Raw genomic sequence first — 16820 nt, forward strand, 5'->3', positions numbered from 1 at the left:
ATTAGCTATTTGTAGAAGGTTTGAAGGAGGGCAATTGTAGCATTTTAATATTTTAAAGATGTAAATTGTAGCGGGGGTGAAAAACAAACTGGGACTGTGAACTAAAAGTCTCCAAGCAATTTTTAATAACATCTACACAGCAATGCCGCCCCCTCCCCCGCAACAAAACTGAGCAGCAGCAAGTTTCAGAGCCCAGGTCAACTGACTCAGTCTTGTGAGGCTTGCACTGCGGGGCTAAAAATAACACTGAACACATTCAGACTCAGGCTGGAGCCCAGGCTCTGAAACCCAGCAATGGGGGGGGAGAGTCTCGGAGCCTGGGCTCCGGTCCAAGCCGAATGTCCACACAGCATGAGCCCAAGTCAGTTGATGTGGTCTCTGCTGCAGGTGTTTTTGTGTGTGTGTGTGTGTAGATGTACCCATTGAGGTATTGTTTTCTTTTTTTTTTATAAATCGCCAATAACTTCAGAACATGAACTTTTATTTGTTCTCAACTGGGTATTCAACATTTGAGGAAGACTGCTTGTGGGAGACATGTTCATTTTAAATTAAATGAAAGGATGCTGTGTAGAAAAAAATGTAGAGGTAAAGATTTATAGGTAACAGCACAGTTGAATAACTCAGTTGATGACAATGTGGGGGAGAAAGAGAGATTTGGTTTTTAGTACTCAAGTAAATGAAACCTGAGTTGCTGTTACAGAAAAGAGACAATAAGATGGAGCGTCATTAAAATTAAATGCAACTATGATTTGTACTTTAGGAATATTTTTTTTAATGCATATTTCATGGTATGTCTCAGAGATGATCATTAGGATTGGGCAGAGTGTTTAGTAAAAACTCCAAATATCACTACTCAATGTCATTTGGTAATTGAAGCCCAAAGTAATTTCTGGGTTTGAGTTTGAATTATCATAATTTGAATGTTCCCCTTCCTGATTTGGATCAATAACCTGATTTTGTTTTAAATTTGATTCTGTGGTTTTCCTATTCAGCCAAGACCTTGATCCTACAAACATGCATGTGCTTAACTCTACACACGTGTAGTCACTGGTGCATCAGTGTAAATGGTTGCACGATCTGGAGCAAAATGTGTATATAGCTCTATTGGGTATTGGTAGGGACAGCTGAAAATTAATCCTCTGCCTCTCTTTCTTTGGATAGCTGCAATACTTCCTTTTGCTTCGTAGTTATGGAATCCTCATGTGGCTTCTATGAGCCTCTGGTTCAATGAAGTATGGGATATCCTCTTACTATCACCCTAAGAAATAAATTAAAATAAAATCTTCTCTTGCTGCAAGGGCACCTTTTTATTATTTTTGCTGAATCCAGTTTCTTTAATCCACAGCATTTTTTGCCCTTTTATCATTACTTAGAATTTGAGGGGGTTTTTATTGTGCAAATTATTTCTGTATTCAATTTGCTGTGGTGTTGTACAGTATTTGGGGTTTTTTTTTTGTAATTATCTGTTTTGATAATAACCTTCATTTTGCTGCCTCCCAAAATACAATTTTTAAAAAGCATTGTTATTGACCAAGCATGGAAATGTTCTTTCCAAAAGATTTTTGGAAAGTTATGAGTCTGAGAAGAGAGGGTTATAATAGAACCTATTAACCCTTTTAACCGTACTAGTAACCTAGTATAGTACACATATTTTAAAAGTTGCATTAATATTATGTTTTGTATAATACAGCTCAAAACTGCTCTGGATTGAGGACCTGTGGGCAGTGTTTGGAACAGCCTGGATGCGGATGGTGCAATGATCCCAGTAATACAGGAAAAGGGCATTGTGTGGAAGGATCTTCAAGAGGGCCAATGAAGCTCGTTGGGGTGCACTCCAATGAAATGGTTCTTGACACTAATCTTTGTCCAAAAGAGAAAAATTATGAATGGTCCTTCATCCACTGTCCAGGTAAGAACTTCTGATTTGTGTTATATTGTTTGTCTTTTTTTTTTCTTTATTAGAATAGTATGTATGAGCTCTTAATGTCAAATGAGAGCTACAGCATGTAAAGTTTTGATTGCTTTTCTGTTTATATAGGTACACAAACAATACCAAAAATATTTTAAATAACATAATTAACATTTATACAAGATTACATTTTTTACTAAATGTTATTTGTGATATCGGGGGGGAGGGATAGCTCAGTGGTTTGAGCATTGGCCTGCTAAACCCAGGGTTGTAAATTCAATCCTTGAGGGGGCCATTTAGGGATCTGGGGCAAAAATCTGTCTGGGGATTGGTCCTGCTTTGAGCGGGGGGTTGGACTAGATGTCCTCCTGAGGACCCTTCCAACCCTGACATTCTATGATTCTATGAATTTACTCTGCAAGAGCCAGTTTGTTTTTCAGTTGCTGCTAAACATATAGCTTCCAAATTTTATGTGGTTACATGTGGGATATTTTTTGCAAATTTAATCAGAATATGGGAGAGTGTCATTACATTTAATATAACCTTAAGTGATTTAATTCAATCTGTGGATTAAAATATGGGCACATCAATATTAACTGTGATACACATTCACCCAAGCCCATATTACTGTTGATCAATTTGTACTGAATGCACAGCTTGCTTAACTAAAATAGAATTATACGTTTGTATTACTAGTTCAGGATTTGTTTTTTTTCATACATAACTGTATCCACTACACTTTCTGGATGAAATATTTGGGCTCCTCTCTCTGGTTTATAAGACATGAGCTTTATGTATTTAAGACCAATCCTGTGGACATTGCTCAGTCAAAGCTCCTATTGAGAGGAAACTTGGACTAAGAAAGGATTTGGCCCTAAGTGTTCACTGGCATCGATTCTGCAATGAACATTTTAACAAAAATATTTTTTTTACTGCTGCCTTTTAACAGAAATTATTTAATATAGCATGTCGTTCTAGCAGTATTTATTTTTAACTATTTCAGGAGAATCATTGTTTAATACTGTATCTAAATTTTGTGCACAGTTGATTTTTTTTAGTCAGAAATAAATGTACATTAATCTATAACATGCAACATAGCTATATTTGAAGATTATTCTACAGTATTTATAAATAATGTTGCCTATACATTCATACATATTACATGTGAATCATGTAGTCAATTTTTATTGTATTTGAAATTCATGTTCTCTTCATGGAATCTCTGTGACTTGATAGTATTTTTGATAAATCCCATGGATTCATATTGTTTTAAATTCATTCTCATTGTTACTGTGTGTTTTAATTGTTAAAAGAAGTATACAAAAGGGCATCTTTTGTTGAGATGCAGGTTAAACATCTCCAGGTAAACTAATCCTTCTCTCTGCTTGCGGGAAAGTGGCAACCTTGATGTTAATTTTGACATCCTTGTTAAGTATTTTAAGCCGTGTGTGCCACATTTCTAGTTGTGTAGCTGTTGTGATTTTTTAAAGTGGTTTTATGTTACTACGAAACTTTTCTGCGATTTCAGGTGACTAACTGCTGTGGTGTGGCCATAAAGCAGATGTCTGGTATCTTTTACATGTAATCATTTCATTTTCCTTGTTACCGCTCTCCTTGTATCTGGTGGGACGATTCTGGCAAGCACATAAAGGCTGTTCACTTTTGTTGGTTGTAGACATCCTGTGATGTAGCAGCAGCTGTCATTTGGCACAGAATCCAGCGCCAGTCTTTCCCACACTGCACATGTGTATTCGGCTGTCAAATAGCAAAGTGCAAGTGAGATGACTCTTTGTATTTCTGGATTGGTTCCCCATTTGGAATTAGCAGGTTTCCTGAGTATGGTGTTCTGAGTGCTAACTTTGCCTTTTGTCTGCTGTATGTATGCCTTGAAGGAAAAGTAAGGTCTAGCATCACTCCAAGGTAGACAGGATTCCAGCAAGTGGTATCCCATTCCAGATTATGTTGAGTTGTCTATAGGCCTCACTGTTCCAAAGATGGAAGAGACTTGCTTGCATTTTTTCTGGGTTGGCACGTAGTTGGTTCTTGATGTAATACACTGAGAACCCAGACAGTGCAGATGTTAATATAGTTTTGATCTGGGTGAGATCCTTGGCTTGGGCAGCAATGTATAGGTCATCGGCATACATAAAGCATTTTGTACTGAGATAGATAAGTTTATCATTCATGTAAATGTTGAAGTGTGTTGGTAAGAGTAGGCTCCTTGTGGTAGGCTGTTTTTCTGTTGCTACCTTTGACTCTGTTTCCCGTATAGGTCAACATAAAAATGTCAGTTCTCTAGTAGAGATTATATGAGTTGAACGGAGTGCTGATCTTTCATCATGTTGTATATTTTAGTGAGTAGCTTTCAGTGAGTCACTGTCTTGTATGCTGCTGATAGATCAACAAACACAGCACCTATTACTGTACCCTTTTCAAAGCCATCGCCAATGTATTGAATGATGTTCAGTACCTGACTGGTTGTTAGGAGACCTAACAGTGGTCAGGCCTAGAGTTGGAGGAGGAGTCAGGTATAGTGGTTGGAGTTCGAATGCTAGAACCAGGGTTCAATACAGGGCCAGAACCACAAAGCAGGGCCACAGATGAGAACTGGAGTCAGAGTCAGGAATCAGAGGCAAGGGTCAGAACTGGATTACCAGGAGTAAGGGAAGGCAGGAGCAGGGCTGGTTCTGAGACAGGAGCCAGGCTGGGACCAGATGGGAACAAAACTGACTGCAGCGCAGGATCTGGGCTGGAGCAGTAGAGGAGCGGAGCAGGGCTTGGCGAGAGACTAGCACAGGGAGGCAGGGAGTCTGTGGGCATGTGCGTTGAGCAACCAGCAAGAAACTGCTGCTGCTGAGCTTAAGAATCATCCTGCTAGCTTCCTCACCCAGTTAGGCAGCCACGCTGGCTTGTTAGGATGTCAGGATTATTGAGCAGATGCAGTTGCAGGGCCTTTCTGCTGACACCAGTGCATTACCTCATGGAATCCAGTTTCCTGTGGGATTAGGTGCTTTCAACAAATGGTGATAGGCGGTTTAAGATGAGATGCCCTTATAGTATGTAGGGGTGACGTAGTAGTGATATGCATATGAAGTTCTTTGGCTCCACTGCATCCTTCACCATTTTAATCAGTTAGATTGTAGCCCCATTTGACACTGTGACTATTGGAGAGAGTCCAGCGGAGGGCAACGAAAATGATTAGGGGGCTGGGGCACATGACTTACGAGGAGAGGCTGAGGGAACTGGGATTATTTGGTCTGCAGAAGAGAAGAGTGAGGGATTTGATAGCAGCCTTCAGCTACCTGAAGGGGGGTTCCAAAGAGGACGGAGCTAGGCTGTTCTCAGTGGTGGCAGATGACAGAACAAGGAGCAATGGTCTCAAGTTGCAGTGGGGGAGGTCTAGGTTGGATATTAGAAAACACTATTTCACTAGGAGGGTGGTGAAGCACTGGAATGGGTTACCTAGGGAGGTGGTGGAATCTCCATCCTTAGGAGTTTTTAAGGCCGGGCTTGAGAAAGCCCTGGCTGGGATGATTTAGTTGGGGTTGGTCCTGCTTTGAGCAGGGGGTTGGACTAGAGGACCTCCTGAGGTCTCTTCCAACCCTAATATTCTATGATTCTATTAAAGTTGCCAATGATCACTTGCATTTTGTCATGTTCAAGATTATATGGGTTAGTTAACTTGAATTGTTTGCATGGTGGTTTGTAGACAAATGTGATGGAAATGTCACCAATGTCTACAGTCAAGACTTCAATGTAATTCTTATCAGTCATAAATGTGTTGATAACAAGAATCAGGTTTGATGAAAATGGTGCTGCTGAATTACTTGTGTGATCTTTCAGTGGCCAAGTTCATCTTAAGTATCTTTGTTAATCTCTCTTTGTTTCTCCTGGAGACATAGCAGATGGCAGTTGTAGTCAGCACACATTTTGGCTATAAGATCTTGTTTGGCACCTGAGAATCCTTCAACATTTTATAATATTATTGTTGGTGCCAGCCCTGATAAGGACCCTTCTGAATTTCACTGATCACTTGGTCTACATTCAGGTACAGTTGTTCAGTTATGCTGGTGACTCTGTTGGTCTGCAGGCATAGACATATTCTTTGGTTATATTATGGTGGTAGGTGCAGGATTTTTGTTATAAAAGAATGTTAGACCCTGTGAAGTGGGGGGAGGTGGGGGAGGGAACAGTCCCAGATCTTGCCCTGTGGTGGCACAGTTTGGTTCTGCAGGCACCCCACCCTCAGTTCCATCAGGGTTCTTGGAATAATTTGCTCAAAGACCAGACTACTTAATATACAAGACCCCCCATACTTGTACTTTGTCTTTTCAAAATACAGATTCTTTGGCCTCTGAGTTCCAAACCTTGTTTACCCTTAGGTCAAGAGACTAACAACCTTCCTTCTTGAGTCCTGTCCTGTGATTAGGGCCAGCTAGCCAATTTAGAGTTAAACAAAGGAAAAGTTTAATATATTCTTAATGCTAATGAGTCATGATAAACTAGCTCTAAACAGCCACGCAATAAACTACAACAAGTGCACTCTCTGTAATAAAACAAGATTCCATTCAATTTTCCGGTTTTCACATGCTTAGAGACTTTTGTGCTGGAATTCTGCCTGAAAGTGCATATTTTTAGAAAAATTGGTTAATCAATTATGGATTTTCAGAAGAATGAAAAATACAAAACTTTTCTCCCCATTGGAAAGAAGGGTCATTTTGAGGGGTGGAAATACCTAAGAAACAACAGAACTTTGAAATTTCAAGCTGTATATGTAATTAGACCTAAGTGAACAACTTATACCTTTTTAAATATGAACAAAATCTGTTTTAAAAATATTATGAAAATGTGAGACTGATGATTCACAGTAAAAACTTGTTAGCTAGCACGTAAAAATAGATGCAGTGCACATGCATACTGAGGAAGTTAACTGCACTGATATTTGGTTATAATAATTTACAGGCACAGCTGCTGAAGCAGGAGGCAATTGTAAACTCAAGAGGTTTCATAGCTTCACAGCCAAGAGTGGTGTTGGTTGTTGCACAGTAAATTGCTAAATTCCTACTCTACAAACCTTGTAACTCTGAAGTGAGAATCCATGTAATTTATCTATTCTATTTATGAATACCGGTCACCATAGTATCTAGATGCTGAACCCAAATAACAAAAGCAGGAGGAGTTTTGAAATGGATTTTAATTGGACTTTGCTCTTGTCATCTGAAAGTACAGCCACTACTTAAATTCATTCACTTCCCCCCTCTTTTTCTCTTCTTTCTCTCTTTATCCTATTTCCTTTATTTTTTCTTCAGTACCTATTATTAGGGGTAGAGTGATACAAAATGAGTACGTTTTATGCTGGATTCTGAAAACATTTTGATAAGGGGCTCATTGTTATCTCTTTCAGTAGAGTACTCCACAGCCTGGTGCCCGGTAGCTAAGATTGTTGTGCTTCTGATTCTACAAAAATTTTACCCTAATATTTTTGGTTTCTGTAACCCTTGACAACTTTGCTTTCTTGGTGTATCACACATGGAGAGGCAATTGCTTAAACAGCCAGATTGAGGTTCTTGAAAATTAGAACCAGGATTTCGAATTTTACCCAGAAGTGAACAGGAACCAGTGAAGTGTGCTGGGTATTTCTGCCTGGATGGCCTCCATCTCTGTACTGTGTCCTAGATATTTATAGATATATCCTTACACCGCCTTTGGAGGTAGAGAAATATTATTCTCATTTTCCAGATGGACAAATCGAGACACAGAAATTTTGACTTGTTCAAGGTCACTCAGGAGGTCTGTAGCAGATCCAGGAGCTGAATTCATCCTTAACTAATAGATCATCCTTTCCCATTAAACTTTATAACTTGCTTTTTGTGACTGGTCCAGCTCCAATCTGCTGTGTCTTGCACAAGTGTAGTTTTTGATTGGACCTAAACAGAGGGAGCTAAAGTTTTCCAATATTGAGGTGATGAATGTGTGGATCTCAGTTGACAAGTCCTCATTGGAAAGGAATGTAGGTGTACCAATAATTCAGAGGTAGTGGAAGCATTTCTTGCACTGTTGATGCCATTTTATGAAGGAGAAGAGAAGCTTCCAGTACACGCTATCTTGACAGATGCTTTCTCGACGGGTTGCTGTGAGGTCTTGGTAAGCTCCCTTACTCTTCATACCCATACCACTTCCATCTTCCTGATTTGATAGTTGTTCTTTCAGAACCTTCTCTTGGAGCCACTGTGTCATCTGTGTGATGGCACTGGCCATATTGACTGAAGAGATGTATGATTAGGTGCTGTCAGAATGTTGGTGGCAGGGTAAGCCACGTAATCATACAGCTTCTTCCAGGGTCTTATGTCTACTGAAAAGGAGGGAGAATAGGCTTTCTTATTGATAGTCCACATAGGAGGGCTCTGGTGAAAGAGGAACAATTTCCCATCAACACTCTTTGGGATCTATATGAAATGAATTATCTTAATCTTTTTTTTTTTTTGATAACTTCTACTCTGCTGAGTCTTGTACACAGATCAGCAACACTCAGGGATTGATTGTGCTGAAGACTGTAAACTGGCTGAGCAGTATGACAATTGAGGTTTCACTTCTGTCTTCAGCCATAAGGAGGTCCTCTGTCAGTTCTGCTAAAGGGCTCTCTTTCTCTGTGTGCTGAGTCCTGATTGTGAGGGATCAGATTTGTTAGTAGAGTGCATTAGGTGATTTTGTTTCATGGTCATAACCACTTTTTTTTTATACGTTTGACAAAGAAAAGGGAGGTTAGAGATTGGGTAGTTTGCAACCTTGTTAGTGTCTAATGTCGGTTTCTTAAGGACGCACTTCGTGGGTCATATGATAATAATTTTGGTCACTGGTGCATTCAGTGGTTCTCATTTTCACCAGGCATGATGAGCAGGGGTTGGAGTCACTTAAAGTGGTCCTGATGTGTATCAGAGCTTTCAGTGCCCCACCTTCAGTTTTAGGGCCAAATCCCTTCAAGGAAGCTAGGATGGCCCTGGACTTGTTTTTTAAAATTTTGTCCTTTCTCCCCTGTAGCCACCTATATTCAGCTGTTTGTTTGTTCATTGGTTTCCCCCCAAAAAACAATAGTCCGAGAGCTCTTCACAATGGGCGGTACTGGTGTCTGGGATTTGGTTAAATCTTGGTTAATCAACTGATTAGCTATATTGAAGTCTTCATGACTGACTGGTAGAATTTATGGGAGAGGGGATGGAAGCTTTTTTGAACTATGAATGAGGACTGGATTCAATCAGTGTCAGTGAGACCAAAGACTGTCACTCAAGCCCTCAAGTCACTATTGTGACTGCTGCTGGAATACTGTGTCAGTTCTGGTGTCTCCAATTCAAGAAGAATGTTGAAAAATTGGACACTGTTCAGAGAAGAGCTGTGAGAATGATTGAAGGGTTAGGAAACCTGCCATATAGTGATAAATTGAAGGAGCTCAATCTGTTTAACTTGTCAAAGAGAAGGTTAAGGCATGACTTGATTATAGTGTAAGTACCTACATGGGGTATAAATATATAATAAATGGGCTCTTTGGTCTAGCAGAGAACGCTATAACACGATCCAATGGCTGGAAGTTGAAGCTAGATAAATTCAGACTGGAAACAAGGTGTACATTTTTATCAGTGAGAGTAGTTAATCATTGGAACAGTTACCAAAGGCTGTGGTGGATTCTCCATCAGTGACCATTTTAAAATCAAGATTGGACATTTTGTAAAAGATATGCTCCAGGAATTATTTTGGGGAAATTCTATAACCTGTTTTACGCAGGAGGTCAGACTAGATCAGCGGTGCTCAAACTAGGGGTTGGGACCCCTCAGGGGGTCGCGAGGTTATTACATGGGGGGTCGCGAGCTGTCAGCCTCCACCCTATACCCTGCTTTGCCTCCAGCATTTATAATGATGTTAAATATATTTTAAAAAGTGTTTTTAATTTATAAGGAGGTCACTTATGCTTTGGGAAAGGGGTCACCAGTACAAAACTTTGAGAACCACTGGACTAGATGATCACATTGGTACCTTATGGCCTTGGAACCTTTATATTTAACATTTCTGATCATTTGTGAATTTTTGTCACACTACTGTTTTAAATTGATTTTGTGTTAATTTATCTTAATACAGGGGTTCTCAAACGTCATTGCACCGTGACCCCCTTCTAACAACAAAAATTACTACATGACCCCAGGAAGGGGACTAAAGCCTGAGCCCAAGGTCTTCAGCCCCAGACAGTGGGCTTTGGCCCGGGCAGTGGGGCTTGGGCTTCAGCTTGGCCCTGGGCTTCAACTTCAGCCCTTGGCCCCAAAAAGTGTAAGCCAGCCCTGGCAACCCCATTAAAATGGAGTCATGACCCACTTTGGGGTCCCAACCCACAGTTTGTCTTAATATATATCCTGGTCAGCAATTAACATTAAAATATTCAGAACTGTGAACTTCTGCATTTTTTGTAGTCAGAACTTTTTTATGGTTTCATTTTTTCTCTTAATTATTTGTACTCACAATGATTTTGTTCTCAGAAGCAAATTAGGCAATACATTTTTCTATTTTGTATTCCAGCTTGCCAGTGTAACGGGCACAGCACCTGCATCAATGGCAATATTTGTGACCAGTGTAAAAACCTAACTACAGGAAAACAGTGTGAAACATGCATGCCGGGTTACTACGGGGATCCAACAAATGGAGGCCAATGTACAGGTAAGTATCCTACCAGAATCAAAAGATACCTTCAGTGCTGTGAAAGTATCAATGACTGAAAAATTGATATAGTATTATACATGTGCTGGACAGCTAACATTGTGATTCAGCATCTAGATTTAGCTTTCTCGGAGAATCTTCACATTAAAACATTGTGTAACAATTGTAAGTTTATATATAAACACAAAGAGTAAGATTGTGGTTTTAATACACAGCTTGTATTGGACAGGGGAGAAAGAGCTATGCACTGGTAGAAATACCTAAAAGTATTGTGCTTGAGAAAGGTAATATGCCTTGGGAGATCTGAGACAGTGTAACCGTCCCTGGCTTTTCAGGGATTCTGCTCCCATTGTCCTGCGTGACTCTTGCTGTCCCTATGTACCTGGAGTTCAATAACCAGAATAGTGCTGGGTACCTACAGAGAGCTACAGCAGGGAGCTTGAGAGGTGCTCTCCTCCTCGCTTCTGTGCTTGTACAGGGCTAGGTATAATCTAACTCTGATCATTTTCTTTTTACTCAAAGGAGGTTTTGCATATTTGAAAGATATTTATCATACAAGATGTTCATTCTAATGAATAAAACAAATAGGTGTTACTTTTATAAAGGCAAGATTTTCTCTGAAAAGTGACTGTGTAAAATGGCAACTGCTTACTCAACAGATCTGCCCCCTGTTTGTGTTCTGTGACAAAGTCAGACTAGACAGCTACCAGAGAGTGGTGGATGGCAGATATATCAGCCCTAGAATGGTAAAGGCTCTTTCTTCTTTAAGTGATTGCACATATGCATTCCACTCTAGGTGTGCGTGCGCCCCAAGCACAATCACTGGAAATGTTTCCCTCAGTGATGCCCGTCAGGGCAGCACAAATGCTCTCAGCTGCCACGCGCCGATAGCGCCAATATAAAACACCTAGCTGACCCCGCACTCCTCAGTTCCTTCTTAACACCCGTGATGGTCGCTGAAACTGCTGTCTCTCAGTGGTCATCTTCCTCTTCTATCTGTACATAATTAGTTAGTTGTAGTCAGTTTTACTCAGTTTTGGCTAATTTTAGTGAAGTTCGGTAACTTCATGTTTTAGCGCAGTTTTTGTCCATTCTCCAGTGCCCAGGCATGCCTCGTTCAGGACTGGCTCCAGGGTTTTTGCCGCCCCAAGCGGCGGAAAAAAAAAAAGCCGCAATTGCGATCGGCGGCAGCTCCACCGCACCACTTTGTTCTTCGGCGGGAATTCGGCAGCAGGTGCTTCCCTCCGAGAGGGACCCGCCGCCGAATTGCCACGGAATAGCCCGACATGCCGCCTCTTCCCTTTGGCTGCTCCAAGCACCTGCTTTCTGGGCTGGTGCCTGGAGCCAGCCCTGGCCTCGGTCACTGGGCTTTAAGCCCTGCACCTCCTGCAACAAAGCTGTGCCCCTCAGCAACCCACACTTAATCTGCCTGATGTGCCTAGGAGACGCTCACATTGGGCACCATTGCCAGATCTCCAGGGACTTTAAGCCTTGCACAAAGAAGTACCGGGAGGCCAGGCTGAAGTTTTTGTTCATGGAGGCGGCACTGAGACCTCCATCTGAGCCAGGCCATCACCGAGTGCCTCAATGTCAATAAGAAATGCTCCTCCAACCATACCAGAATCCTGGCACCGATCACCTCTTAGGAAAAGGCATAAGAAACAGCCAGCCAAGAGGGGGCAATTCTCTGCACCAAAGATGGCCAGGCATGAGGATCAGAGTACAGTGCGATCTAAACAAAAGCATTCCTCTGCCTCAGTACCACAGCACTCAAGTCCAGTTCCAGAAGAGCCATCTACATCTGTGGCACAGCACTGATATTAGCTTGGTACTGACCACACCAGAGGCGTTTGCCACTGCCAGAGACCTTTTCTCGCTCTCGGTACCAGTACAAGAGTCAGTGTTATCAGTGCCAGCGGACAGGAGGGAACTGCTGGATCCTGTCATTGTGCTGTACCGTGCCCTTCAGTACCATCAAAAGGGAAACCTGTTCTACTTGCCTCAGTGTGGGCATCTCCACCACGGTATAGGTCATCAACACTGGTGTGAACAGCACCACCATGGTCACCAAAGAGACTCTCGTCCTCTTCAGAATCGGAGATCGAATCTTATTCTTTCCGTCCAAGGAGACGTTCTCACCACTCCTCCAGGCATTTCTACCCTTCCATGGACCCGGGCAAGTGCATAGCTAGGAGGTCACCGGTGACCTATGATGGTCCAGTGTCCCTTTTGGAACCCGTTGTTTTTTTCCCCCCAGTTTCCAGGGCTTATTCAGTGGCCTCTGAAAGAAGGATGCCATTGTCCCATCGAGCCTGGTACCGAACTGCAAGAGCCAGCTCAATGGGATCCTGCTGAGGCAGAAAGTAGCTCTTCCTTCCACAGTTGGTGCTGACCACCTCCCCAGATGAGGCAGTCTCAGGAGAGTGCGGATGACTATAAGGCTCACCAAGAGTTGTTAAAGAGGGTGGCCTTAAATCTGGGCATATAGGTGGAGTTGTAGTGAAAGAATCCTCCCACTTTTTAGCCACTGAGGACTCTTCAAAAGTAGCCCTGCCTCTCAACGAGGCCATTATGGACCCTCTTAAGACCCTTGTGGCAGACCCCCCACATCTCTTCCCACCCATGTCAAAAAGGGAAGAATGAAAATACTTTGGCAGCCAGGTCCATGGCTTCAGCAGTGGCCATGCACAGGAGTTCATGGCTACTGTCCTCAGGGCTCCTGCAGGAGGTCCAGCAAACCCTTCAGGACCTATTTTTCAAAGGAGTTTCGCTCTTTTCAGAACAGACTGATGCATGGGTTAAAAGACTTCAAAGCAACCCTTAAGTTCCTTGCATTGTACACACCAGCTCCTTCAAGGAAGCATTACAGGCCTCAACAGCCCATCTGGTCTCTTTTCTGGTTGCCTGTCAGGATCCTCAGGGAAAGAGAAGCAGAGGTTTTAGGTGTAGGCAACCCCCCTTCTGCCTCAAAGTCAATGCCTGCCCCACCCAGACATCCAGGGGGTTCTAAGCAGGTGTTTTGATAGGACACTCAAGGATGCTCTACCAGTTCCCATGATGCCAGACCCTGTTTCTTCTTTATTTGTGAACCACTTTTCACACTTCCTGAATGCATGGTCCAGTATTACCACAGACGGTTGGGTGTTGAGCACCATGGAAGTGGGATACATCCTTCAGTTTATTTCTACGCATCCTTCTCACCCTGCCTCGCCATCCCTCTTCAGGAACCTCTATCATGAAGAACTTCTGGGCCGGGAGGGAGGTTCAATCTCTTCTTTGTGTGGGAGTGATGGAACAGGTCCGCAGAATTTAAGGGGGAAGGAGTTCTATTCCCGTTATTTCCTAATCCCAAAAGAAAAGAGGTCTCACTGATTTTAGACTTGAGTCAGCTCAACAACAATCTCAAGAAAATAAAGTTTTTCATGGTCACACTGGCATCCATTATCCCCTCCCTGGATCCCGGGTATTGGTACGCCACCCTGGACTTAAGAGACACCTATTTTCATATATAGATTCCCTCCTTGCAAGAAGCAATGCAGCTCTGGGAATTTTGTGTAGCCCACTCAGTTAACCTCGAGGCCTCTCACCTTCTGGGAATGTAAAACGAGCTGGCAGATCACCTCAGTAGGTCTTTCTCCATTCACCACGAATGGTCCCTTCACCAGATTTGGCAAGAAACATTTTCCAGCAGTTAGGGTGGGGGAACTCCCTGAATAGACCTATTTGCAAACTAATTCTGCTCTCTTAGAACATGGATTATGGCCTCGATCGTGGACACCTTTCTGCTACCTTGGACGAGACATCCTTATTATGCTTTTCCCCCCTTCCTGCTCGTGCACAGAGTTCTGCTAAATATCAAGCGGGACCGGGATCGGGTTATTCTGACAGCCCCAGCATGGGCCTTTCAACATTGGTTCTCCACCCTACTAGATCTCTCTGTGGTGACTCCAATCCTGCTTCCGTTGCACCCAGACCTGATTTCCCAGGAGCATGGTCGGCTGTTCCACCCGAACCTGAGCTCCCTTCATCTAACAGCCTGGAAGCTCCATGGCTAAATCCTGTAGAGCAGGCTTGCTCAGACCAAGTTAGTCAGATTCTAATAGATAGTAGAAAGCCCTCCACCAGGGCTACTTATCTCTCGAAGTCAACGTAGTTCTCTGTTTGGGCATCCCAATGCGGAGTCTTGCCCACGCGTTCACCCATACAAGACAGATTTGAATATCTGTTGCCCCTGAAACAACAAGGCTTAGCAATCTCTTCTGTCAAGGTTCACCTTGCAGCAGTATCAGCTTTCCACCATCAGGTGCATAACCAGTCCGTTTTTTCATGGTTCCTGAACCTAGTCAAAGCTTATGGGACCACTGTTTGAGCCTTTGGCAACTTGCTCCTTATTATGCCTCTCCTGGAAAGTGGTTTTCTTAGTGGACATTGCTTCGTCCAGAAGGGTCACAGAACTCCATGCCCCTTACATAAGATCCTCCTTATACAGTCTTCTTTAAAGATAAGGTGTATGTACGCCCTCACCCCAGTTTTGCAGTTTCATAGTAATTAAGCAATCTATCTACCAGTCTTTTACCTGAAGCTGCATGCAAATAGGAATGAACAATGTCTTCACTGATTGGATGTTAGATGAGCTCTAGCTTTCTACATAGAAAGAACCAAACCATTCCGTAGGTCCACCCAACTGTTCGTAGCTGTAGCTGACATGATTAAGGGTCTCCCAATCTCTTCACAGACAGTTTTGTCTTGGATTACTTCGTGTGTTCGCACTTGTTATGATCAGGCAGGTATTTCACTGCCAGCTAACCTGACTGCTCATTCCACAAGGTTGCCAACATCCTCAGCAGCATTCTTAGTACAGATCCCTATTCACGACATTTGTAAAGCAGCACGTGTTCTCCTCCCATTATGCCATCACTCAGCATTCCAGAGATTATGCCAAATTTGGTTCAGCTGTTCTGCAGTCCATGTGTCCATGAACTCTGATTCCTCCACCTATTCAACTGCTTAGGAGTCACCTAAGGTGAAATGCACATGTGCAGTCACTGAAAGAAGAAAAAATAGTTACTAATCTTCAGTAACTATTGTTCTTTGAGACGTGTTGCACGTACCCATTCCATGACCTGCCCTCCTGCCTCGCTACATAGGAGTTTTCCAGAAAGAAGGAACTGTTGGGGCATGGGGTCGGCTGGGTGCTTTATACTGGCACTAATGGTGTATCGCAGCAGAGGGCACTCGAGCTGCTCCGGTGGTTACCACTGAGCGAAAAATTTGATTCTGACTGTGCTCAGGTCGTGTACATACCTAGAGTGGAATGGACATGTGTAACACATCTTGAAGAACAACAGTTACGGAAACTTAGTAACCATTTTTTTCCCTGTAAGCTGAAAAGAGGTTATCTCAGGTCATCTAGAGACACGTGAGTCCAATTAAGGGTTGATGTGACCTTTAAAAAATCCTCTTCTGGTTAGAGAAAAGGAAGAGAGATGAGAGACAAGCTGCAGCAGGGCTAGTGGCAGCACAGAGAAAGGGCTTCTCTTGGGTGGAAGGCTGCTGCCCTCTCTAAAGGGGAAACAACTGAATTAACGGACTGATTGGGGGATGATTGGCACCCAGAGACTAGCATAACAAAGCAACAACATAGAGAGGGGGCAGGGAGAGGTATTCCCTTTTTGTGTGACGAACTTGTTTCTTTTTGTTTGGCTGAAGAGTACTCTTTTGGGCCACCTTGTAAATGCCTTGAAAACTCTCTGGAATGGAACTGATTTACTCCAGGCCCCCACCACCAAAGGGCGAAATGCTGAGCCCTGCTAGGTGAAGGAGATACCTTTCCACAGTTCATAGTCATATTTACTGACTTTAGTGCTTTCTACTCTTGTTGCCACTTAGAAGTCAGTGCAGTTAAGAGGGATGGGGGCTGTCTTCTATTTCTTCCTGTGCATCAGCAACAATTATGTTCCAATCAGTTATATCTATGCGATCCTATTGAAAGTAATTGAGCTACAGAGGTGTCAATGAGATCATAATTTGAAGACAATGGCAGTTGCACAGTAGTCACAAAGGACTTCACTGCAAAACCTTTAATATCAGTGATGATCCACAAGAATAAAAGAATCTAATTTGCTTTTCAAAGGTTCAATTGTAGGCCTTTCAGCCAGGGGAAATATATTAATGTGTGAACTGAGCACATTTGACATAAGCATATGTAAAGGGG

At 42.6% G+C, this 16820-nt stretch overlaps 1 protein-coding gene across 1 annotated transcript in view; it reads left to right on the forward strand.

The window, feature by feature from the left end:
* ATRNL1 (attractin like 1) overlaps positions 1-16820 on the forward strand; it is a 998829-nt gene that overhangs the window by 316640 nt on the left and 665369 nt on the right. The window contains exons 18-19 of the mRNA XM_026651053.2: positions 1691-1909; positions 10469-10606. Of these exons, the coding sequence (XP_026506838.1) occupies positions 1691-1909; positions 10469-10606 (357 nt within the window). The remainder of the gene's footprint in view (positions 1-1690; positions 1910-10468; positions 10607-16820) is intronic.

This window comes from Terrapene carolina, unplaced genomic scaffold, assembly GCF_002925995.2.
Source record: "Terrapene carolina triunguis isolate 2854851 unplaced genomic scaffold, T_m_triunguis-2.0 Scaffold95, whole genome shotgun sequence".
NCBI lineage: Eukaryota > Metazoa > Chordata > Testudines > Emydidae > Terrapene > Terrapene triunguis.